The 26,379-nt window shown below is 40.5% G+C and overlaps 2 protein-coding genes across 2 annotated transcripts; both read left to right on the top strand.

Annotated features, from left to right (window-relative positions):
- Positions 1-635: 635 nt before the first annotated feature.
- Positions 636-4,981, top strand: LOC149982668 (uncharacterized). The gene is made up of 3 exons (XM_090241884.1): positions 636-981; positions 3,677-4,021; positions 4,191-4,981. Exons 1-3 carry the CDS (start codon positions 844-846, stop codon positions 4,308-4,310), a joined length of 603 nt encoding a protein of 200 aa, XP_090098010.1. The 5' UTR covers positions 636-843; the 3' UTR covers positions 4,311-4,981.
- A 113-nt stretch (positions 4,982-5,094) lies between these two features.
- si:ch73-267c23.10 (serine incorporator 3) lies at positions 5,095-25,357 on the top strand. Its single transcript, XM_021610640.3, has 10 exons — positions 5,095-5,409; positions 10,509-10,670; positions 13,444-13,637; positions 17,508-17,587; positions 17,865-18,002; positions 19,800-19,969; positions 22,765-22,855; positions 23,229-23,430; positions 24,332-24,559; positions 25,114-25,357. The coding sequence occupies exons 1-10, from the start codon at positions 5,371-5,373 to the stop codon at positions 25,250-25,252; spliced, it is 1,443 nt and encodes a 480-aa protein (XP_021466315.3). The 5' UTR covers positions 5,095-5,370; the 3' UTR covers positions 25,253-25,357.
- The last annotated feature ends 1,022 nt before the right edge of the window (positions 25,358-26,379 follow it).

Here is a 26,379-nt window from a genome sequence, read left to right as displayed (position 1 = left end):
TGATTAAACAGCATGATCATTACACCTTGTGCTGGAGACAATAGAAGGCCACTCCAAAATGTGCAATTTTGTCACACAACACAATGCCACAGAAGTTTTGAGGGTTTGCAATTGGCATGCTGATTGCAGGAATGTCCACCAGAGTTGTTGCCAGAGAATTTTAGGTGCATTTCTCTACCATAAGCTGCCTCCAATGTTGTTTTAGAGAATTTGGCAGTACTTCCAACTGGCCTCATAACCGCAGACCACGTGTAACCACCCCAGACCAGTACCTCCACATCTGGCTTCTTCGCCTACGGGATAATCTGAGACCAGTCACCCAGAGTAAAACCCCAGTAACATATATTATTCAGAGCCCCATGAAATGACACCATTCTACAGACCGTACTGAGTACTCCCCATCCCACTTTAACATCAGCACAAATACACGTTTCTCTATAAGACAATAATGCACGTTATTTGCATTGGGGCCATTTATTTGACCTAAACCCCACATTTAATGTAAACGTCACGAAAATATGAACAAATATAAATAACTGTTAATGATTTTTATACATCCTGAATAAATACAGGTTAAAGGCACTTTTCTACTATTACGTGGGAGACTTTTATTTTGAACAGTTCCAAAATTCCTTGACCCGGAAGTACTTCTTTAGTGTTGCTGATCATATGCTGGTGGGGGCAATAGCCTACGATCGAATGCGGGAACCAACAGACTGCATGCTTCAAGTATTGTTGCGCTTACAGCCGCATGCACTTGTAGCCTGCATATCAACTGGGAATAGGCTATTTGAAGTTGAAAATTACAGTTGATTCCTGTCGTTGATAGTTCTTAGAAACGAAATGGATGCCAATCCATCCTTCTCGCTGGCATGTCTTTACAGAAGCGATCCAATTTATTCCCTCTGTGCCTCAGATTTAATGACCGCTTCTCAAACTGTGAACAATAATTTCATAAAGGAACAGAAGCAACTTATGAAGGTAACGTTCTGCTTTTTATTGTTATTTTGTATTTTCAAATCTTCCTTCCGATTCGCTTGTTTGAATATAACCCACATATTTAGATTTATGTTTAATCTTATAAATGTATAGCATACAATTGTAGGCTATCTTTTACTGGGCTTGTATATTTTACAAGTAAAAATAAAAAATAAATAGCCTATTCATGTTCCTGTAAGCATATATTCACTTTTCATTGAAAGTTAGAAGCATCACGTGACTTTTAATAATTCCAGTTACTGCTCTGTTAACTTTGTAAATAATTGTCTAGGCAGTGAGACTAGATGGTGACTTATTCATTTTCAGCTTAACCCTTTACACTCGTGGGAATTAGCCAATATGGATAGGGCTAAATTGAAATGTTTCTTACAGAAGAAATATGAAAAGCTTTTGGATAACAATGTTATCAATTGAAAGGGAACAGTTTGGAGATTATGGGGAAATTATTAGACCAAAGGTGAGGACACAACAGTTCACCTGACACAAACAGAATCCAAACATTACACTGTTGATTTTATATGCAGTTTACATTTACTTTACTTTTTGCTTCATTTGTTGATAGTGAAATCTGAAAATACTCTGGATACACTTAGTAGCATGATAAGTATATTCCTGGAAAATGTGGGCTAGGCAAGAGTTTGAGTGAGAGGACTAACTCATGTCTCTGTGGCCACAAACCTCTGCAAAGTGTGCACAGTTCCTAAGTAATTTCAATGCACTTTTATGACTCAAATAAGAGTCTTCAACTGCAGTGCATTCGGAAAATATTCAGACCTCTTGACTTTTTCCACATTTTGTTACATTACAGTCCTTATGTAAGTTGTTTTTTATACATTTGCAAAATATTTTTTTTTTTGCTTTGTCATTATGGGGTATGTCTAGATTTATAAAGCAAGAACTGTTTTTAGAATTTTTATACATGAGCAAATGTATTAAAAATAAAAAATAAAAAATATCACATTTACATAACTATTCAGACCCTTTACTCAGTACTTTGTTGAAGCACTGTTGACAGCGATTACTCCCTCGAGTCTTCTTGGGTATGACGCTACAAGCTTGGCACACCTGTATTTGGGGACTTTCTCCCATTCTTCTCTGCAGATCCTCTCAAGCTCTGTCAGGTTGGATGGGACCGTTGCTGCACAGCTATTGTCAGGTCTCTCCAGGGATGTTCAATCGGGTTCAAGTCCAGGCTCTGGCTGGGCCACTCAAGAACATTCAGAGACTTGTCCCGAAGCCACTCCTTTGTTGTCTTGGCTGTGTGCTTAGGGTTGTTGTCTAGTCTGAGGTCCTGAACGCACTGGAGCAGGTTTTCATCAAGGATCTCTCTGTACTTTGCTCCGTTCATCTTTCCCTCGATCCTGACTAGTCTCCCAGTCCCTGCCGCTGAAAAACATCCCCAAAGCATGATTCTGCCACCACCACGCTTCACCGTAGGGATGGTGCCAGGTTTCCTCCAGACGTGACGCTTGGCATTCAGGCCAAAGAGTTCAATCTTAGTTTCCTTCATTCATTCATTTAGCTCTCCCAGCTGTGCTGTTGAGGAACTAGAGCAAGCACACTCTTCATTATTTTGTCTCGAACACAACCCTGCATCCCAGCAATCACACAGTTACTCTTGTTGTTTACACAATCCAAAAACGTCCATTATAAATCGCAATATGGGTCAAGTGCGCATCAGTTGATAGGTTGTTCTATTGCAGGGTATGCCATATCATCTTGTAACTGTACATCAAACATAGTGATCATAAACGTTGACACTGCGTATGGCAAGAGTTTTATGGTATGGAAATGTGAAGTGCGTTTCATCTTTCAAAATACTGTACATAGTCCTCTTCAATAAGCATTTCCTTCACTCAGACAACACAAAAGTGGCCCAATTAGCGTGAGGGATGGGGGCAACTTCTTGTTGCAAGAGGTGCTCAAGTTCATAACTGCTGTCAGTCAAAACCCATACAGCGCTGTGAAGCACAGATCAGAGTTCTAATGTCATGTATAGCATGTTACTGTACAGCAATTGCTCTCCAATTCAGGTGTTTATCAGTGCCCAAATTGGCCATGTTCAACCCGTACACGGTTACGAGTGTAAAGGACTACCAGAATGTTTCGTAAAAGTTCAAACATGGTTACATTTCATTTCAATTTTGGTCATATTCTAGGAACGTTCTCCAACTGGTTCGATATTGGGAATGTTCCCAAATAGTTCAGAGAACGTTAAGAAAACTTTTCATAAAAAAAACACGAGAACTTTAACGTTCAGAGAACATTCTAAGAATGTTATTTAAGAACATACATTCTGTTCTCAGCATCAACAAAACTCCCTCTAACTCCCTCTATCCTGTATTTTGTTAAGTTATTTCAGGTGTGTTGGTCGCGCCCCCTTATTGGCCACATCCACATCTGAGTTCTTGTTTCCTTTGATATTGTGGTCTGTTTGAAAATACTAAAATTACCAGCTTTGTAAAAAAAAAAACATGGCACGCTAGCTCCATCCTGGTGGTGCAGTGGACTAATTCCATGGATAGAGAACAGACGATTTATAGGTTTGAATCTGAACTGACACGATAAAGAACAAATATCTCATGCACTTGCTCAACAGATCAAATGACACTGCTACTTGTGTCCATTCCAACATGGCCATTTAGTGACTTCCTCCCTTGCTGTCTCTCTTTCTCAGACTCTGAAGAGGCTGGAGCAGCAGCAGCTTACCTGCATGCGTCAGCTGAACGAGGAGCAGAGGACCTTTTCCTTCGTCATGAACAAGAGGCTAAGCCAGAGGGGCGCTACGAGGCCTCAAACGCTCCCCTCCACCTCAGTCTCCTCTTCCATCGTCCCTCTGTCCATTAGGGGGTCCCGGTCTGCCCCGGCTGCTCTTGCCACCTGCAATGGGGCCAACAGAGTTGGCAGTGCCAAGAGCACCAACAGCAGAGTCAAGTTTGAGCAGTCTTCTTCCAGCCTCTCGCCGTGGGCAGTGAAATTACAGAAGAAGAGTATGGAGATGCAGGACAGAGAGGCAAGGGAGGTGAGCACTGTGACTGGTCCTCTGTTCCAAATCCTGACCTGACCATGAGCTGCATTACTCTGAGTGACCACTGTAATGGTTACCGAAAATTACCTTTCTTTCTGTAAAGGTGGCCTTTTTGCTTGGATGAGAAATATCTGTTTTGTTAATGACTTCTCTCTTTTATTAGGTTTTGAAGGAGTATGGGGCCTCGGCTGGTCAAAGGTGTTGTTGTGAATGTGGTCACACCAGGGAGCTGTTGGACAGGAGACTGAGTTGTCCAGCCATATTACAGAGGCATCACTCTTGATTCTGCTACAGTATGGGGTGTTATGGACGTACGATACAGTATATTGCTACAGGGGGGTGCGAGAGTTTCTCCTGAACATCATCTACCTACTTGTACTGGATCGATATAGCTACCTTATTTCTTGGAGGTTATGCCATGCCAATGGATATCTGGACAGCATTTTACGTGACCGATAACTGAGTAACACTGTACGTCATGACCGATAACTGAGTAACACTGTACGTCATGACCGATAAATGAGTAACACCGTACGTCATGACAGCTTCATAATAAGTTACATGAACTATGTCAACATGTCATTACAGTACATGAAAAATGACACTGCCTTGTCACTTGACATTCAGTGACATAAGATGCCTTTACATCTTTTGACATTTGTTATGTCATGTTTATGACCATAATATGACACTGTTATGATGTGCAGTTCAAATAAAGTGTTACCAAGGTACATTCTGTGTTCACCTATATAACTTGTTTCCTGAAGATGACAACATAATATGTATATATTGTTTTTGTTTTTTTCATGGGAAGTTGAATGCCAAGTTTTATTTTTTTATCAAAATGTAAATTAGATCTGACTGTTACTCAAAGGAATATGTTCATAATGTTTTTTTTTAAATTGATGACATATTTTTGTGTGTGTAGTTTACTAAATAAACTGTAAACTGTAACTTATACTGTATGTTGAGGTTGGAATTCAAACATTTGATTTTAGACCAATGACAGCATTAATAAGAGATGAAACCGATTGGACCGTAGCAGCAACATTGTATCGACTGTACTTATCTGAAAGTAGTGACATCATCCTGTGTGACGCATTGGGAAACAACCTTCAACGGAAGGAAATCACAGAAGATTGCCTACAGTTGAGGACTTAGTCTAGCAATCGCTTGTACAGCGCTACAACAAAATAATTTATTTAAAATATTTAGTATTTTCAAAAGTTGTTACTCAAATTGTATCTACACTGAGAGTCCAGGACAGAAAAGTAACGTGTACCGTTCCAGGAAGAAAACCACTAAAGAGATTGAGTGCAATCTTGTGCCGAAATCAGAACATTATGGGAGGTGTCTTTGGGGCCTTTTCTGTCGCAAGCTGGGTAAGGTGCTTCTCGTAAATCATCACGACCATATTTGTGAACAAGAACCAGGTTGACATGTATGAAAGAATGGCTGAGTATCCCAGGCAAGTGCAGCTGAGGTGAGCTCATACAATGTTGGCAGGATCAGTGGTGGAAAAAGTACCCAATTAGCATACTTGAATAAAAGTTAAAATACCCTAACAGAAAAAATTGAACGTCGCCCAATAAAATACTAACGTTACTTGAGTAAAAGTAAAAAATGATTTGGTTTTAAATATATTTAAGTATCAAAAGTAAAAGTATAAATAATTTCAAATTCTTTATTAAGCAAACCAGACGGCACACTCAAGACATAATTCACAAACAAATAATTTTTGTTTAGTGAGTCCGCCAGATCAGAGGCAGTAGAATGACCGGTATGGGGGGGTGATAAGTGCCAGAATTAAGCCTCGTGATGCCTCTCACCAAGTTACCTAACGTTTTCCTTGTGCTGTAAAATACTGCCATGAATTAACATGGACTGTCAATGGAGACAATAATTTTTCTAATACCCTGACTACACCGAGGGCTTTGCAAAATACATTTAGGAATCTATGTTATTCAACTATTGCACCCACACTGCTGGAGGTTGCCAAGGGCTAAAATAGAAGTCATTCCTATTTCTGACGCAGATGCGCTGCATGTCCTGCCTGCATTTCAGGTAAAATAGCAACCTAATGTTTATATCACAGGACAAATTAGCTAGCAATAGCAAGCTAGCTAAATAGGACAAATTAGCTAGCAAGTGCAAGCTAACTAGTTAAATTGCCATAAATATTTAATGCTTTTCGACCTGTCCCCAAATTAATATAATTGGTTCAGTTTGATTTCATATTTTAACATGCGTGTCGTGATCACGTTTGGTGTAGGGGGACAAAATAAATGTATACACGATGGCGCACGCGCGCAGCCGGTTTGGGTTCCATGTAAGGCGTCAAACTGCGTTCATGTCACGTGACGCCTCTACTTTTGTTACACGTCATGTGTTTGTCTAGTTTATCATTAAAGATCTCACCATGAACACCTTACAAACGTCGTCATGTAAAAAAATATTTTTCATTGCTAGAGTAATCTAATCAATTTAATTTGTCGATTTAGCTAAAATAGGCATATCACCTCAATACAAAAATTATTAGGCTAGTTGATATTGCAGCCAACCACCATTACTGTATAAATATTATTATTTCTCACATCAATACAGACACTAGGGCTTCTTTGTTGGAGGTAGCCTAAGTCTCTAGTGGCACATTCAAAACAACTCGAATCTCTGACTTCCGACTTCAGTGCGTTCAAGACAACTGGGAGCTTAGACTGATCAAAATAGTTTTGAACGGTCATCCAACTCGCAATTAAAATTCAGAAACTCTGGCTTCTTTCTCTGACCTGAAAATAACTGATGTCATGATTTGACCTCGTTTTTCCCCCGAGTTCCCAGTTTAACAGACATAATCACTGTCATCATGAAATCCTTAGGCTATATGCCTGGATATTTTTTTTAAATGCCTTCCTAACCATCTTAAATAAACATGCCCCATTCAAGAAATGTAGAACCAGGAACAGATATAGCCCTTGGTTCTCCCCAGACCTGACTGCCCTTAACCAACACAAAAACATCCTATGGCGTTCTGAATTAGCATCGAACAGCCCCCGTGATATGCAGATCTTCAGGGAAGCTAGAAACCATTATACACAGGCAGTTAGAAAAGCCAAGGCTAGCTTTTTCAAGCAGAAATTTGCTTCCTGCAACACTAACTCAAAAAAGTTCTGGGACACTGTAAAGTCCATGGAGAATAAGAACACCTCCTCCCAGCTGCCCACTGCACTGAAGATAGGAAACACTGTCACCACTGATAAATCCACCATAATTGAGAATTTCAATAAGCATTTTTCTACGGCTGGCCATGCTTTCCACCTGGCTACTCCTACCCCGGTCAACAGCACTGCACCCCCCACAACAACTCGCCCAAGCCTTCCCCATTTCTCCTTCTCCCAAATCTGCTCAGCTGATGTTCTGAATGAGCTGCAAAATCTGGACCCCTACAAATCAGCCGGGCTAGACAATCTGGACCCTTTCTTTCTAAAATTATCTGCCAAAATTGTTGCCACCCCTATTACTAGCCTGTTCAACCTCTCTTTCGTGTCGTCTGAGATTCCCAAAGATTGGAAAGCATGTGCGGTCATCCCCCTCTTCAAAGGGGGGGACACTCTTGACCCAAACTGCTACAGACCTATATCTATCCTACCGTGCCTTTCTAAGGTCTTCGAAAGCCAAGTCAACAAACAGATTACCGACCATTTCGAATCTCACCATACCTTCTCTGCTATGCAATCTGGTTTCAGAGCTGGTCATGGGTGCACCTCAGCCACGCTCAAGGTCCTAAATGATATCTTAACCGCCATCGATAAGAAACATTACTGTGCAGCCGTATTCATTGATCTGGCCAAGGCTTTCGACTCTGTCAATCACCACATCCTCATCGGCAGACTCGACAGCCTTGGTTTCTCAAATGATTGCCTCGCCTGGTTCACCAACTACTTCTCTGATAGAGTTCAGTGTGTCAAATCGGAGGGTCTGCTGTCCGGACCTCTGGCAGTCTCTATGGGGGTGCCACAGGGTTCAATTCTTGGACCGACTCTCTTCTCTGTATACATCAATGAGGTCGCTCTTGCTGCTGGTGAGTCTCTGATCCACCTCTACGCAGACGACACCATTCTGTATACTTCTGGCCCTTCTTTGGACACTGTGTTAACAACCCTCCAGGCAAGCTTCAATGCCATACAACTCTCCTTCCGTGGCCTCCAATTGCTCTTAAATACAAGTAAAACTAAATGCATGCTCTTCAACCGATCGCTACCTGTACCTACCAGCCTGTCCAACATTACTACTCTGGACGGCTCTGACTTAGAATACGTGGACAACTACAAATACTTAGGTGTCTGGTTAGACTGTAAACTCTCCTTCCAGACCCATATCAAACATCTCCAATCCAAAGTTAAATCTAGAATTGGCTTCCTATTTCGCAACAAAGCATCCTTCACTCATGCTGCCAAACATACCCTTGTAAAACTGACCATCCTACCAATCCTCGACTTTGGCGATGTCATTTACAAAATAGCCTCCAATACCCTACTCAACAAATTGGATGCAGTCTATCACAGTGCAATCCGTTTTGTCACCAAAGCCCCATATACTACCCACCATTGCGACCTGTACGCTCTCGTTGGCTGGCCCTCGCTTCATACTCGTCGCCAAACCCACTGGCTCCATGTCATCTACAAGACCCTGCTAGGTAAAGTCCCCCCTTATCTCAGTTCGCTGGTCACCATTGCATCTCCCACCTGTAGCACACGCTCCAGCTGGTATATCTCTCTAGTCACCCCCAAAACCAATTCTTTCTTTGGCCGCCTCTCCTTCCAGTTCTCTGCTGCCAATGACTGGAACGAACTACAAAAATCTCTGAAACTGGAAACACTTATCTCCCTCACTAGCTTTAAGCACCAACTGTCAGAGCAGCTCACAGATTACTGCACCTGTACATAGTCCACCTATAATTTAGCCCAAACAACTACCTCTTTCCCTACTGTATTTAATTTATTTATTTATTTTGCTCCTTTGCACCCCATTATTTTTATTTCTACTTTGCACATTCTCCCATTGCAAATCTACCATTCCAGTGTTTTACTTGCTATATTGTATTTACTTTGCCACCATGGCCTTTTTGCCTTTACCTCCCTTATCTCACCTCATTTGCTCACATCGTATATAGACTTGTTTATACTGTATTATTGACTGTATGTTTGTTTTACTCCATGTAACTCTGTGTCGTTGTATGTGTCGAACTGCTTTGCTTTATCTTGGCCAGGTCGCAATTGTAAATGAGAACTTGTTCTCAACTTGCCTACCTGGTTAAATAAAGGTGAAATAAAAATAAATAAATAAAAAATAAATGTATGTGGAGATGTCTTATGGTTAAAACCAGGGGATGAATTGAGGGGGTATGTGAGGATATAGGCCTAACCCTTGTTATAGAAATGGTCAAAAAGCAAATGCTACCCCTTGTTTGTGTAACAGTATAGCTTCCGTCCCTCTCCTCGCCCCTACCTGGGCTCGAACCAGGGACTCTCTGCACACATCAACAACTGCCTTTCATTGTTACCCATTGCTCCACAAAAGCTGCGGCCGTGGCAGAGCAAGGGTAACAACTACTTCAAGGTCTCAGAGCGATTGAAATGCTATTAGAGTGCACCCTGCCTGACTAGGATCCTGACTTTTCCTCATGTTATATTTGTTACCAATTAGGATAATTAATCACTAGTTAACTACACATGGTTGATGATATTACTAGTTTATCTAGCGTGTCCTGCGTTGCATATAATCGATGCGGTGCACATTCGCGAAAAAGGACTGTCGTTGCTCCAACGTGTACCTAACCATAAACATCAATGCCTTTCTTAAAATCAATACACAAGTATACATTTTTAAACCTGCATATTTAGTTAATATTGCCTGCTAACATGAATTTCTTTTAACTAGGGAAATGGTGTCACTTCTCTTGCAACACAGTGTTTTTTGTCATATAGCCCAGGGCCTCGAGCAAAATATCAGATTGTAACAACAAGAGGACAAAAGAGCGTTGGTCCTCTTTTGGGCACAGCTCAGTGATAAGTTATACAGCTGTTCTTTGTCTCAGGCCCAGGTAATAAGTGTTGGCCAAGGCCAATATGCTATACTACCCATAAAACCCACACCACAACTACCACAACCAACACCACCAATTAAAAAAATATATATATATTAGCATTTGAGGGAGTTGACAAGTTTGTCCTCAGATTTTAGACCTCTCAGAGAAGATGAAGCACATTTCTCAGACAGGGCAATTTGAAATAAATCTCAAAATATATATATTTTTTGATTGGGTTGTTTTGATTGCGTTTGAATTCAGTTCCTATCTACTACCACATTGCTGCAAGTGCCAATACTAAGGTTAATCAGTCTGCATCGACTGGCTTGTCCCTAACTGACTTAATATGTTTCAGGAACGTTTGGCAATGGTTTTTCCCTATCTCTTTCCCTCTAGGTGCCGTGTCTCTGTAGCAGTGCGACATGCTTGCTGTGCAGGTGCTGTCCCCAGAGCAAGAACTCCACGGTGACGCGAGTCATCTACGCCTTCATCCTGTTGCTAGGGACCATTATAGCCTGCATCATGCTGTCACCGGGAGTGGACAAGCAGCTAAAAAAGGTACGAGGCGTACCAATCAATGTGTTTTTTCAATATACATACTACCGTACTTCTGTCATCGAAAAAACCTTGGTTTCATGCATGTTCACATCAGAAGCCTCCTCCCTAAGTTTGTTTTACTCACTGCTTTAGCACACTCCGCCAACCCTGATGTCCTTGCCGTGTTTGAATCCTGGCTTAGGAAGGCCACCAAAAATTATGAGATTTCTATACCCAACTACAACATTTTCCGTCAAGATAGAACTGCCAAAGGGGGAGGAGTTAGCTTGATGCCCTGATCCACCTCTACGCAGACAACACCATTCTGTATACATCTGGCCCTTCTTTGGACACTGTGTTAACTAACCTCCAAACAAGCTTCAATGCCATACAACTCTCCTTCCATGGCCTCCAACTGCTCTTAAACGCTAATAAAATCAAATGCATGCTTTTCAACCGTTCGCTGCCCGCAGACCCGCCCGCCCGACCAGCATCAAAACTCTGGACGGTTCTGACCTAGAATATGTGGATAACTACAAATACCTAGGTGTTTGGCTAGACTGTAAACTCTCCTTCCAGACTCATATCAAACATCTCCAATCCAAAATCAAATCTAGAATTGGCTTTCTATTTCGCAACAAATCCTCCTTCACTCACGCCGCCAAACTTTCCCTAGTAAAACTGACTATCCCACCGATCCTCAACTTCGGCGATGTCATCTACAAAATAGTTTCAATTCTCTACTCAGCAAACTGGATGCAGTCTATCACAGTGCCATCCGTTTTGTCCGTTTTGTAACATTAGATTTGATTGGGCAACATTTCATTCCGAAAATCAGTTTATTTTCTCTCACTTCAGCTCATGTAATGGCCGCCATTAATGTCAACAAGTGTTGTGTTGTTTTTTTGTTATTGGTTGCGTCATATTACTGTTCGTTCAAATCTAATTTGATTTGTCACATGCACCGAATACAACAATGCATGCTTCGAAATGTGTTCGGCGGAGTACGCATCCGAGAAGTTCCCTCCGTGCTCCGTTTTGCGTACTTTGATTTGGACTCATGCTCCGACACTCCCGTGCTCCAGATTGCGTGCTCGGAGTGCGCAAGTATGCATATTGAGAAACACCCAGTGTGTGTGTGTGCATGAGATGATGAGCCATGATGTGTCATAGTAGATGTTTGTGTACATGGTAAATGGTTGCTTTAGTAATGCTTGAATACCTGGGGAGGCTATTGGTGGGAAGGGTTAAGTCACACAAAGTATAGAACAGTAGGGGTCTACAGAGATACAACTTACTGCATATTGAGGCTGCATTAACATTGCAACTCTGTGTATACTGTCATTCTACATTTAAAAATGTACATATACAGGTAACTGACAAAATAACAGAAACACCAACATAGTGTTTTAAGGGCGTTGAGCCACCAGAGCTGCCAGAACAGCTTCAGTGCACCTTGGCATAGATTCTACAAGTGTCCGGGAACTCTGTTGGAGGGATGCGACACCCTTCTTCCACAATAAATTACATAATTTGGTGTTTTTTTGATGGTGATGGAAAACGCTGTCTCAGGCGCCGCTCCAGAATCTCCCATAACTGTTCAATTGGGTTGAGATCTGGTGACTGAGACACACAAACCCTTTACACCCTCTATGCTCCCTCTTTCAAAGTCACTGAGATATCTTCTTCTAGTCATGGTAGCCACAATAATGGGCTGCCCAGCATTTTTTATACATGACCCTAAGCATGATGGGATGTTTTAATTTCTTAATTAACTCAGGAACCACACCTGTGTGGAAGCACATGCTTTCAATTGACTTTGTCTCCCTCATTTACTCATGTTTCCTTTATTTTTGCAGTTACCTGGGAACGTTGAATGACTTTATGACCATGTTAATTTCGTCAACAAAAATAATTACAAAAATATATTTTTCCGTGGCAGTTGCCGTGACAATAACTGACTAAATAAATCCAGAAAAAAACTATAGCTAATCAAAGAAAAAAATAATTCATGTTGAGCCACATCGGCCTGCATTTTACATCCATAAGCCCCCGTTCTTTTGGACAACAATGTGGCTGCAGCATCTGGAACGTTGATAACAATGGCAATGATGCGACCCAGTGAAGGAAATGCAAAATACTACTGTACTTTGCAGCACCATCTGGTGATTGTGCTTCTCTCTCTCGTCTGTTTTTTTATGTAACGTGTAATATCTATGTAGGCTGAATTAGGAATTTACATGGCCAGATAATTCTTCTGTCATTTATTATTATTATTATTATTGCATATGTTTGTCATATTTCTGCGTTGGGAAGAGAATAGGATGTTATGCAGAAAAATATATAGGTAAGACAAGGCTGTGTTTGTTTGTGCTCATGGAAGTCAGTTATTTATGTTCACTATAGGTTGAGGCAATACAAATATGATGGAACTAAAATGAAAGGGCATTTAGTTGATAAAAAATGTCCCACTGTTTTCATCATTTTGACAATAACTACACTAAATCATTATTCAAATGACAAATGTGACTAAGTCTTAGTCATTTTGACTATAATATAATTAAGACTTAACTAAATGAGCACTGTTGTATGAATGGTTATAATACTGTATGTGAAAAGTTGACTTTTGTGGTACAGTCTCTCATGATAGTAGCCAACTTGTTGTTGACCAAAGTGAAAATGTTAGGTTATTGAATACAGAATCGCACAGCTAGACTATAATAATGCTGTCTACTCTGTACAGTAGATTAGACTGGCCTGAATGGTTTGTGAGAATGTCTATCTGTGCCTGTAGATTCCTGGGTTCTGTGAAGACGGAGCAGGCTCTTCTATCCCAGGAATTCATGCCAACATGAACTGTGAGATCTTTGTGGGCTATAAAGCCGTGTACCGGGTGTGCTTCGGCATGAGCATGTGTTTCCTGGTGTTCGCTCTGATTATGATCAACGTCAAGAACAGCCGAGACCCACGCTCTGCCATCCACAACGGGTAACCACCCATCACATGATGCACCCCCTAAAAAAAATACATGAAAAAATAAAAAAGTAAAGGCCTAGATGTAATCATATTTATTACTACACCAACTTTGACTTAAAAGTCAGTATTAAGGTGAATAGCCTTTATTATTATTATTAACTGAAAATGTACACTGCTTGTAACTTAACTAATGTCATAATGAGGTACTGGTAAGACAACCTTGTTTGTTGACTATTTTCTGTCATACAGTATGACTATCACACTGCTACAGCCACTGTCACAACAACTATTGGCAATATTAATAAAATAATCTCTTACACAACAGGTCACTGAGCTAACGTGCTTTAGGCCACCGTGCCTCTCTGAAACAGAGGAGAATAACTGCAGTATAATTTTTAGTAACAGCAATACATCATAAGCCTATTCATATACAATGCATTTGGAAAGTATTCTGACCCCTTTCCTTTTTTCACATTTTGTTACGTTAGGTACAGTTAGGGATGCACAATATATTGGTGAGCATATCGGAATTGGAAGATATTGGCAAAAAACGGCAACATCTGCATCAGCCCGATGTCTAGTTTAACGCCGATATGCAAAACCGATGTCAAAGCTGACGTGCATACCTATATAACGTAGGTAGATGACGTGCATACCTATATAACGTAGGTAGATGACGTGCATACCTTTATAATGTAGGTAGATGACGTGCATACCTTTATAACGTAGGTAGATGACGTGCATACCTATATAACATAGGTAGATGACGTGCATACCTATATAACATAGGTAGATGACGTGCATACCTATATAACATAGGTAGATGACGTGCATACCTATATAACATAGGTAGATGACGTGCATACCTATATAACGTAGGTAGATGACGTGCATACCTATATAACATAGGTAGATGACGTGCATACCTATATAACGTAGGTAGATGACGTGCATACCTATATAACATAGGTAGATGACGTGCATACCTATATAACATAGGTAGATGACGTGTATACCTATATAACGTAGGTAGATGACGTGCATACCTATATAACGTAGGTAGATGACGTGCATACCTTTATAATGTAGGTAGATGACGTGCATACCTTTATAACGTAGGTAGATGACGTGCATACCTTTATAATGTAGGTAGATGACGTGCATACCTTTATAACGTAGGTAGATGACGTGCATACCTATATAACATAGGTAGATGACGTGCATACCTATATAACGTAGGTAGATGACGTGCATACCTTTATAACATAGGTAGATGACGTGCATACCTTTATAATGTAGGTAGATGACGTGCATACCTTTATAACGTAGGTAGATGACGTGCATACCTTTATAACGTAGGTAGATGACGTGCATACCTTTATAATGTAGGTAGATGACGTGCATACCTTTATAACGTAGGTAGATGACGTGCATACCTATATACCATAGGTAGATGATGTTTATACCTATATACCATAGGGAGATGATGTTTATACCTATATACCATAGGTAGATGATGTGTATACCTATATACCATAGATAGATGACATGCATACCTTTATACCATAGGTAGATGACGTGCATACCTTTATACCATAGGTAGATGACGTGCATACCTATATAACATAGGTAGATGACGTGCATACCTATATACCATAGGTAGATGACGGTAGATGACGTGCATACCTATATACCATAGGTAGATGACGTACATACCTATATACCATAGGTAGATGATGTGTATACCTATATACCATAGGTAGATGACGTACATACCTATATACCATAGGTAGATGACGTGTATATACCACAGGTAGATGACGTGTATATAACGTAGGTAGATGACGTGTATATAACATAGGTAGATGATGTGTATACCTATATACCATAGGTAGATGATGTACATACCTATATACCATAGGTAGATGATGTGTATACCTATATACCATAGGTAGATGACGTACATACCTATATACCATAGGTAGATGACGTGTATATACCATAGGTAGATGACGTGTATATAACGTAGGTAGATGACGTGTATATAACATAGGTAGATGACGTGCATACCTATATAGCGTAGGTAGATTATGTAATGACGCCACGAAAAATACAGCGCTACACAGAACAAAAGCAGAAAAATACAGCGCTACACAGAACAAAAGCAGAAAAATACAGCGCTACACAGAACAAAAGCAGAAAGATACTAAGCGCTACACTTTCAACAACTAAACAAGTTCAAGTCGAGCTGTCACTTGAAAAAGTAAGAACATTTCAGCGAGACAACTCAAAGGCCAAACCCATTAACGCCAAGATAATAGAATTCATTGCCCTTTGACAATCAACCGTCCTCCGTCGTGGATGATGTTGGCTTTCACCGACTCATCGAGCCCCGGTACACACTATTTTTCAGATGTTGTCCTACCGGAGTTACACAGTATTGTTGACACTCACATCCATGAGCTACTGCTATTAGCTTCCCAACTAACATTTGGACCAGCGATGTCAGCCACATGAGTATGCTGAGTCTGACCGCACAGTGGGTCGACGAGGATTTTGTTCTGAGGAAAGCCGTATTGCATGCTCAAGAATGTGCTCTTTCTCACACCGCTGCTGCCATTTCAGTGGCATTTGAGAACATGTTTGAAACTTGGAAACATGAACACTCCTAGCTCCATTTGAACAACTGTCTCGAGAAATAAGCTAATCAACTGAGTCTGCAGCAGATGTGATACCCTCTGTCATGGCATTGAAACGCCTGCTCAACAAAACTGCCGACACAGACCGTCTGGTTGAAACTTACATAAGTACTCAAGGCTTTGAACAAGCTATTCGGTGGCATTACCTCTGAGCCTCTTTACTGTGTCACCACCATGCTCGATGCCAGGTACAAGTACCGCTACTTTGATGTAGACAAGAAACAGGGTTTACGTGAAATGTTACAGACATGGCTGGACAAGATGGAAATGGACACAGTGATTGTCCGTGGCCTCTCTTCCTCAGTGCGCACTGACAGCTGAAACTTCACTGCTTGATATGTATGATGAAATCCTGTTTGAGAAAGAAACGGCTGAACAAATGAACAACAAAACAGCACAGCAAGTAAGTGAAAGAAATAGGTTTTGATTATGTTTACTAGTAATGGGGACATACGTAAATGCCAACAAAATACATTTTGGGTCAGTGTGATGTGTGTGTAACCTTTATTTAACTCGGCAAGTCAGTTAAGAACAATTTCTTATTTACAATGACGGCCTACCCTGGCCAAACCCAGCCGATGCTGGGCCAATTGTGCACTGGCCTATGGGACTCCCAATCACGACCGGATGTGATACAGCCTGGATTCGAACCAGGGACTATTGTGATGCCTCTTGCACTGAGATGCAGTGCCTTAAGAATGCTTAAAAGGCCGCTAAAATTGTAAATATCGGTAACGGTACTGTTTTTTCGGCAAGGAAAATATTGGATATCGGTATCGGCCAAAAATAACATTGGTGCATCCCTAGTTACAGCCTTATTCTAAAATTGTTTTTTTTTAAATTTCCCCCTCATCAATCTACACACAATACCGCATAATGGCAAAGCAATAACAGGTTTTCAGACATGTACATCATAAGCCTATTCATGTATATTTACTAGGTATAACCATGCAACAAAATAACCATGTAATATGTGCGTTTTGAAAAATGCTGATACTATCAACATATATATTATTTTGTATTTTATCTGTACACCACATCAAGAGTGGCATTATTGAAAGATCATACAATTATTTTTTTTATTTCATAGTTATTTTCCATACTTTTTATAATGATTCATGAAGTCTATCAAAACATTATCAAAAGGGATTCAGTTGACGAATTACTTCCTTCCCCCATGCAGGTTTTGGTTTTTTAAGATTGCCACCATGGTTGCAGTGACAGTCGGTGCCTTTTATATCCCTGAGGGGCCTTTCACTCACCGTAAGATTGACCCAATTTAAATAAAGAATTTGTCATAATACTTGTCTATTTATTATGATTTATCGATGTAGCACTTGACCATGCACAATCCGCATAAACATTAGTGATATACTTTTAATTGTTGATATTACAATTTATTGGATTATTAAGACAATTCATTGTTGATACACGCAATTAATAATTGAATTAGTTGTAATTGTAATATACTAGTAACTTTATACTTAGCAGTGCTTGTGGATATTTGTGATACGATGATGGTCTCTTTGTGTGTGTGCAGTGTGGTTCGTGGTGGGTACCTGTGGGGCGTTCTTCTTCATCCTGATCCAGCTGGTTTTGCTGGTGGATTTTGCCCACTCCTGGAATGAGTCCTGGGTGGATAACATGGAGAGTGGGAACTCCAGGGGCTGGTATGCAGGTGAGTCTGCCTGACCCTCTGCTAAGGAAGTCAAATCAAATCCAACTTTATATTAAATCCACTTACAATCGCAACACACGTAGTTAGCAGTCAAACAATACAACAAAGGAGAAAAAAAAGGGCAGAATAAAAGAGCATCAACACACAAGTGTTTATGATTGGCTAAATAATTTTGCTGATTAGAGATGCTGATGTGATGTTTTATTTGAAGTTGTTGGGGCTGTATTCTAGACCTAAGGAAAGCTTTTGATACTGTTAACCATAATGTTCTCATCACAAAACTGTCCAAGTTTAATTTTTACCCCAATGCCTTGAGATGGATGAAATCATACCTTGAAGGAAGAACTCTGCCTGTACTGGGTCTGAAGTTCAAATGTATGCAGATGATACAGTGATATACAGTACCAGTCAAAAGTTTGGACACACCTACTCATTCAAGTGTTGTTCTTAATGTTTTACTATTTTCTACATTGTGGAATAATAGTGAAGATGTCAAAACTATGAAATAACACATATGGAATCATTTAGTAACCAACAAAGTGTTAAACAAATCAAAATATATTTTAGATTCTTCAAAGTAGCCACTTGCCTTGATGACAGCTTTGCTTTTCTAACTGTCTTGAAGAAGTTCCCACATATGCTGAGCACTTGTTGGCTGCTTTTCCTTCACCCCGGATGCAACTCATCTCAAACCATCTCAATTGGGTTTTTGTGGAGGCCAGGTCATCTGATGCAGCACTCCATCATTCTCCTTGTTGCTTTTATGTATTTTGTTTTGTTGCTTTTTTGTGCTATATCTCTGTCTGCGTGCTATGTGTTGCTTGTCCTATGTTGCTCTATGTGCATGCTACGTGTTGCTTGGTAAATGTTCCTCTGTCTGCGTGCTACGTGTTGCTTGGCTTATGTTTCTCCGTCTGCGTGCTACATGTTGCTCGTCCTATGTTCCTCTGTCTGCGTGCTACGTGTTGCTTGTCCTATGTTCCTCTGTCTGCGTGCTACGTGTTGCTTGTCCTATGTGCCTCTGTCTGCGTGCTATGTGTTGCTTGTCCTATGTTTCTCTGTCTGCGTGCTACGTGTTGCTTGTCCTATGTTCCTCTGTCTGCGTGCTTACGTGTTGCTTGTCCTATGTTGCTCTGTCTGCGTGCTACATGTTGCTTGTCCTATGTTTTTCTGTCTGCGTGCTACGTGTTGCTTGTCCTATGTTTCTCTGTCTGCGTGCTAAGTGTTGCCTATCCTATATTTCCTGTCTGCGTGCTACGTGTTGCTTGTCCTATGTTCCTCTGTCTGCGTGCTACGTGTTGCTTGTCCTATGTTCCTCTGTCTGCTTGCTACATGTTGTTTGTCCTATGTTTCTCTGTCTGCGTGCTAAGTGTTGCTTGTCCTATGTTTCCCTGTCTGCGTGCTACGTGTTGCTTGTCCTATGTTGCTCTGCATGTGCTCACTGCTCATTGTTTGTCTGTATTGTTATTGTAATAGTTTTTAATAACTTGCCCAGTAACTGCGGTTGAAAATTAGCCGCTGCTAAAACCCGCACTTTTACGGAAACGTTGATTCATGTGCACTCTACCTGTAAAAATTTAATAAACTCAAACTCAAGTACTGTTTTAGCAAGTATTCACTTGGTACTTTTTAGTAAAGTATGTGATATCAACTCAAGCAGGTAAATACATGGTGAACTGTATCATAAGGTCAGGTGTCAATAGTGCTGACACTATATAATGCTCTATGACAGAATCTGTCCTGCTTTATAAAAACAATGCAACTAGAATCTGATTCTCTCTATCCTCTTCTGTCCAGCCTTGCTCGCTGTAACTGGACTCAACTACATCATGTCATTTATCGCCGTTGTCCTGATGTACCTGTTCTACACTCAGTCAAAGGGCTGTCTGCTCAACAAGTTCTTCATAAGCTTCAACATGATTCTCTGTGCTGTAGCCTCCGTCGTGTCCATCCTGCCCAGAGTACAGGTAAGCCCTCGTTCGGTGTTCATTAAACGCTCATTTAACGTTCATATTCATCATTTCATTTGTAGGTCAGTTTTTAGCATTTGCCCTTGTAGTGGTTAAGGTTAGCATTTGGGGAGCGTAGGCTGAACCTTTATCTGCTAAATGTTTATGGTATGCTTTTGACATTTAACTTTAATCATGAGTGTGACCCACCTGTGTATTGATTTCCTGGTGACTGCTGAGGTTAACAGTGACGCCTCGGGGATAAGGATTGAAAGACAAGTCTTAAAAGACTTGTGTTTAAGAACAGATTCAGGCCCTAATTATAACATGTGTCTACCAGTGGGTGGCGGCTGTTGACTTCTGTATATTTATTCCTTGGAGGATTTTGAATCCATCCTCCCTTTCCTACCTGGAGAAACCTCCACTGATGCCTACTCAGATGTCACTTTCATCATGTTTTTGATTTATTTAATATATATATATATATATATAAAAACTATTTGTACAGCTTTTCTGCTACATTTACATACATTTTACATATGCATTTTACATATACACTACTGTTCAAAAGTTTGTGGTCACTTAGAAATGTCCTTGGTTTTGAAAGAAAAGCTATTTTTTGTCCATTAAAATAACATCAAATTGATCAGAAATACTTAATGTTGTAATGTTGTAAATGACTATTTTAGCTGGAAACGGCTGATTTTCTTTATGGAATATCTACATTGTCGTACAGGGGCCCATGATCAGCAACCATCACTCCTGTGTTCTGATGGCACGTTGTGTTTATCATTTTAAAAGGCTAATTGATCATTAGAAAACCCTTTTTCAATTATGTTAGCACAGCTGAAAACTGTTGTCCTGATTAAAGAAGCAATAAAACTGGCCTTCTTTAGACAAGTTGAGTATCTGAAGCATCAGCATTTTGTGGGTTCGATTACAGGCTCAAAATGGCCAGAAACAAATAACTTTCTTCTGAAACTCGTCAGTCTATTCTTGTTCTGAGAAATTCCATGTGAGAAAATGCCAAGAAACTGAAGATCTCGTACAATGCTGTGTCCTACTCCCTTCACAGAACAGTGCAAACTGTCTCTAACCAGAATAGAAAGAGGAGTGGGAGGCCCCGGACAAGTACATTAGAATGCCTAGTTTGAAAAACAGACGCCTCACAAACCCTTAACTGGCAGCTTCATTAAATAGTACCCACAAAACACCAGTCTCAACGTCAACAGTGAAGAGGCGACGGGATGCTGGCCTTCTAGATAGAGTTCCTCTGTCCAGTGTCTGTGTTATTTTGCCCATCTTAATCTTTTCTTTTTTTGGCCAGTCTGTTTTTTTTCTTTGCAACTCTGCTTAGAAGGCCAGCATCCCGGAGTTACCTCTTCACTGTTGATGTTGAGACTGGTGTTTTGTGGGTACTATTTAATGAAGCTGCCAGTTAAGGACTTGTGAGGCGTCTGTTTCTCAAACTAAACACTCTAATGTAGTTGTCCTCTTGCTCAGTTGTGCACCGGGGCCTCCCACTCCTTTTTGTATTGGAATCTGTATAATTATAATCTTTATAAAGACAAAAAGGCCATTTTTGTACAAAGGATGAGCCTTTCTTAATAATCTACTGGAGAATTATTTGGGGTTTAAGTATAATTTATGTATGAGTGAAGCTTTTAGTGAGGTGTTTAAAGATTTAATATTTTTAGCCCCCCAAACTCATAATCATTATATAAATAGGCATGTTTAATTTTGTCTGGCTTAGCTGTTATGCACGTGAGTGAGGACCCAAAAGCGGTTTAACAAAAACAGAGTCCTTTAATGTCAAAACACAGGTAAGACATAGATCCTCTTCAAATGTATATGATGGCAAAATAAACAACCCGCAGAGAGGGCGACAAATGAAACAAAGTCCTTCTGAATATCACAGAAGAGTTCCCCTTCTAGCAGCAGAGGAGAATAGCTGGGTTAGAGTCCCCTTCTAGCAGCAGAGGAGAATAGCTGGGTTGTAGAGGACAGAGGTACCTGATCACACGTAGCCTCAGATGAACAGGCAGATTCCGACAGGACAGGACAAGGTTGAAGCAAACGAGACGATAGTTTGGTTCTGGCATGAGAAACTCAAACGAGAATCTGACAAAGACAGAAGCAGGAACAGAGAGAGAAATAGAGACCTAATCAGAGGGAAAAAAGGGAACAGGTGGGAAAAGGGTGAATGAGGTAGTTAGAGAAGATGAGGAGCAGCTGGGGGAAGGAGAGGAAGAGAAGGTAACCTAATACGACCAGCAGAGGGAGACGGAGTGAAGAGAAAGAACAGGAACAAGACATAATATGACAGTACATGACATTAGCATTCCAAATAAAATGATTTTTTTTTTTTTGCTCATATGATTTAAAAATGTTTAGTCTGGAGTAGGCAGTGCCATTAGTAAGTAAGTGAACAGTGATAGGACCAAAGAGTTAATCAATGTGATTTTTCCTTAATTTGACAATGTCATTATTTTCACGTTTCAACGTTTATTTGCCACATGCACAGTATACAACAGGTGTAAAACAGTACTGTGAAATCCTTTCTCGAGAGCTCTTTCCCAACAATGCAGTGATATTAATATAGAGAAGAGTTTCCCAAACGCGGTCCTGGGGCCTCTCAGGGGTCCCTAGTACTATACAGCTGAATCTGCTGTGTGGTACAAGGGCAAAAACCAAAACCTGCCCCAGGACCATGTTTGGGAAACCCTGATATCGATCATAATAAAATCATGGAAGAAAATAAACACGTTTTTGGAATCCGTTTGCAAATCACAGTTTTGTTTAATTATTTTTAGAAATTCCAGCCCCGATCCGGTCTACTCCAGTCCTCCTTCATGACTATGTACACCATGTATCTGACCTGGTCGGCCATGACCAACGAGCCTGGTAAGAGACACTGTTATAGCTGCTACCCCAACAGCATCCTTTACCTGTTCATCTATTGTTCATTATTCATTCATACTTAATTAACCAATAGTTTAAATGCTTCTCTATATGACTAATTACTGGGTACTATCAAATAAATTCTCAATTACAAACACGTACTTGCTTAAACTCTACATTGCCCAAGCAAATTGTAAATTCACCTGTTCAGCTCGAGTGAAAGTGAAAAATCACCACCCCCTCTCATGGATTAATGATATGATTATGCTTTACAACTCATTAAAATATATCTATAAAAATGAAAGGGAGAAAAATTTAATCTCAAAGTCTTACATTTTTTCCCCTGTTGGGCAACCACCCCCCGGGCCCCCTTTAGACCGTACATGCAACCCCAGCCTGCTGAACATCTTCCAGCAGACACTGGTGCCCACGCTGGCCCCACTGGAGATCGAGAACCAGACGACTGTGGTGATCATCGGCAATGAAGAGCCCATCCTCTCCTCCCCCTATCTGCAGTGGTGGGACACCCAGAGCATTGTGGGATTAACCATCTTCATCCTCTGCATCCTCTATTCCAGGTGTGATTGGTCAGCAAGGCAGACTTGTGTACAGCTACAGCACATCGTGGTTTGGGGAATATAAGTCATGTGCATTTTTTGGTCCCTCACAGTATTAGTGGATGTGGTGACTCCCTCATTCACATAATTAGAATTTCAGTTTGCAGTTTGAGCACTCTGAAAGCGCTAATGCAATCCACTTTGGTTATATTTTATTAAAGCATTACAATAATTAGAAATACTTATAAATGCTTAACCATGCTTATTGTTAGATTCTAAATAAACAGAGTAAAACAGACAACTAGGAAAAGCTCAAACCAAGTTTGTTCTCCCAATGCGTCGGACAGCTGAACAGACAAAAACACATTTACACAAGAACTGGTATTTAAACCTTCCTCGTATGGTGAGACAGCCTGTTGCTTGGCAGGAAGTTAAGTGATATGGGTAATAAACTGTTCCTTCATGTGACCTGACCTGACCTGACCTCAGCCCCCATTCCTCACTAATCCAGAGCTATCCAGTCTTATCAGTGAACAAAACCATGTGACTGCCTTTTCATTTACTCAGTAACATTCCAAGCTCCTGGCTCATATCCAACCTCCATTGACCCCACCATATACATTCCTCCTACAGATAACCATTAACGTCTGGTGTAGCAAGTATTTCAAATTACAACCCAACAACTGAAACCAGACTGTTGCCCTTCTCATTTCCATATGATACCTAATATCTAACAATAACATGTTCTGACAGAATGTTAACTCTCTGCATTCCCCACTCTCCCTCAGTAACATGAATAAGGATATTTCATATTTAAAGTTAGTCAGAACCCATCATTATAAATGCTTTACATGTTATGTTATAATTGCTAATGAAATTATAGTGCCTATTATAATGCCTATAAATGTGTACTTCCTTGCAGCATCCGCTCGTCCAACACCAGCCAGGTGAACAAGTTAACCATGGCCTCTAACGACACAGTGATCCAGGAGGAGAGTAAAGCAGGCACCCCGGACGAGGAGGGAGGGACGGGACCCAGGCGTGTGGAGGATAACGAGAGGGACACGGTCCAGTACAGCTATTTCTTCTTCCACTTCATGCTCTTCCTCGCTTCGCTCTACATCATGATGACTCTCACCAACTGGTACAGGTCAGTATGGCCAAACTACACAGATGACCAACGTTGTGAAATGCTGTGTCTGAAAACATTACTAGCTGTCAAGTCTTTGCTTCCTCCGTCCTTGTTTCCTTAATTCCCTTTGAGGATTTGGTCTTGGTACACCTTGGAGAGGATCCAAGGTTCCTCACTTTGAGAACCTCCTCCAATGAGCTTTGAAGGTAATTGAGAAAATAAGGACAGAGGGAGCAAGGATTTGACAGCTAGTGACATTTTCAGACAGGGCCATGTTGTCAAGCTTCCACATTTTGAGGTGAAGTTGAATCCCATTGTGTTCGTCAAAAATAGGGAGGAACCACAATGTTTTGACACTAAAGAGGAAATAACATTAATTACACATTGTGTTCTTTTATAGTTCAACATTTTATATTTCAATGGAGACCGCTCCATCTCTCTAAAATGAAAGTGACCACAAAGCAACGCTGCAACGCAATACTTCTTCCATGGATATTTCTCTTACAGATTCACATCGTAACAATTGTTCAGATATGACTATATATACAAATCTTCTTTTTTTCCCCATACAGTCCTGATGCAGACTACAATGCCATGACCAGCAAGTGGCCGGCGGTTTGGGTGAAGATCTCCTCCAGTTGGGTATGCCTTACCCTCTATACCTGGACCGTGGTCGCCCCGATGATACTCACCAACCGGGACTTTAGCTGAGAACAGTTCCACCAACGCAGTATTTTCTTTTCACTTTCCTTATTGTGATTCCTGATTTAGTAAAAAAAAATTTAAAAAAAAAGAAAGTGTGTTTTACATAGACATTGACCACATGGCTTAGATTTCAAATGATTTCCTGTCAAAATGACCTGTTTTGTTTTGTGTATTAGATGTTGATGGGTTCTCATTAAAAAATCTCTTTAGTTAGCCTTTTAGATGCATTAGAAGAAATAGATTCACATATGAAGCTGGTGTTAAATCGCTAACCTTGTTGGTGCATTTGAAGATTGACAGATGTGTTTTTTGGTCAATTTTGTGCAATTAGGGACCAAATCGTGTATTGATGGTTGACCTTTATGTCACAGGAACAGTTTTACATGTTCCTTGTTTTTGTTGTACATTCTCTCAATGTACATTCATCTTTGACTGACTAACATTCCAAACCAACTATAAGAATGTAAGATCCTTTATCTCTTGAGTAAATATACACTGAGTATACCAAACATTAGGAACACCTTCCTAATACTGAGTGGGACCCCCCCCCCCCCCTTTTGGACTCAGAACAGCCTCAATTTGTTGGGGCATGGACTCTACAAGGTTTTGAAAGCGTTGTGTTGTGACAAGGTAGGGGTGGTATACAGAAGATAGCCCTATTTGGTAAAATACCAAGTCCATATTTTGGCAAGAACAGCTGAATTTAGCAAAGAGAAATGACAGTCCATCATTACTTTAAGACATGAAGGTCAGCCAATCCAAAAATGTCAAGAACTTTGCAGTTGCAAAAACTATCAAGCGCTATAATGAAACTGTCTCTCATGAGGACTGCCACAGGAAAGGATGACGCAGAGTTACCTCTGCTGCAGAGGATAAGTTCATTAGAGTTACCAGCCTCAGAAATTGGCAATTAACTGCACCTCAGATTGTAGCCCAAATAAATTATTTACAGAGCTCAAGTAACAGACACAAATCAACATCAAGTGTTCAGAGGAGACTGTGAATCAGGCCATTATGGTCAAATTGCTGCAAAGAAACCGCTACTAAAGGACACCAATAATAAGGAGAGACTTGCTTGGGCCAAGAAATATGAGCAATCGACATTTGACGGGTGGAAATCTGTCCTTTGGTCT

Source organism: Oncorhynchus mykiss, chromosome 7 (assembly GCF_057628025.1).
Source record: "Oncorhynchus mykiss isolate SJ-2025 chromosome 7, ASM5762802v1, whole genome shotgun sequence".
Taxonomy (NCBI): Eukaryota; Metazoa; Chordata; class Actinopteri; order Salmoniformes; family Salmonidae; genus Oncorhynchus; species Oncorhynchus mykiss.
This window is presented reverse-complemented; position numbering and strand designations above follow the sequence as displayed.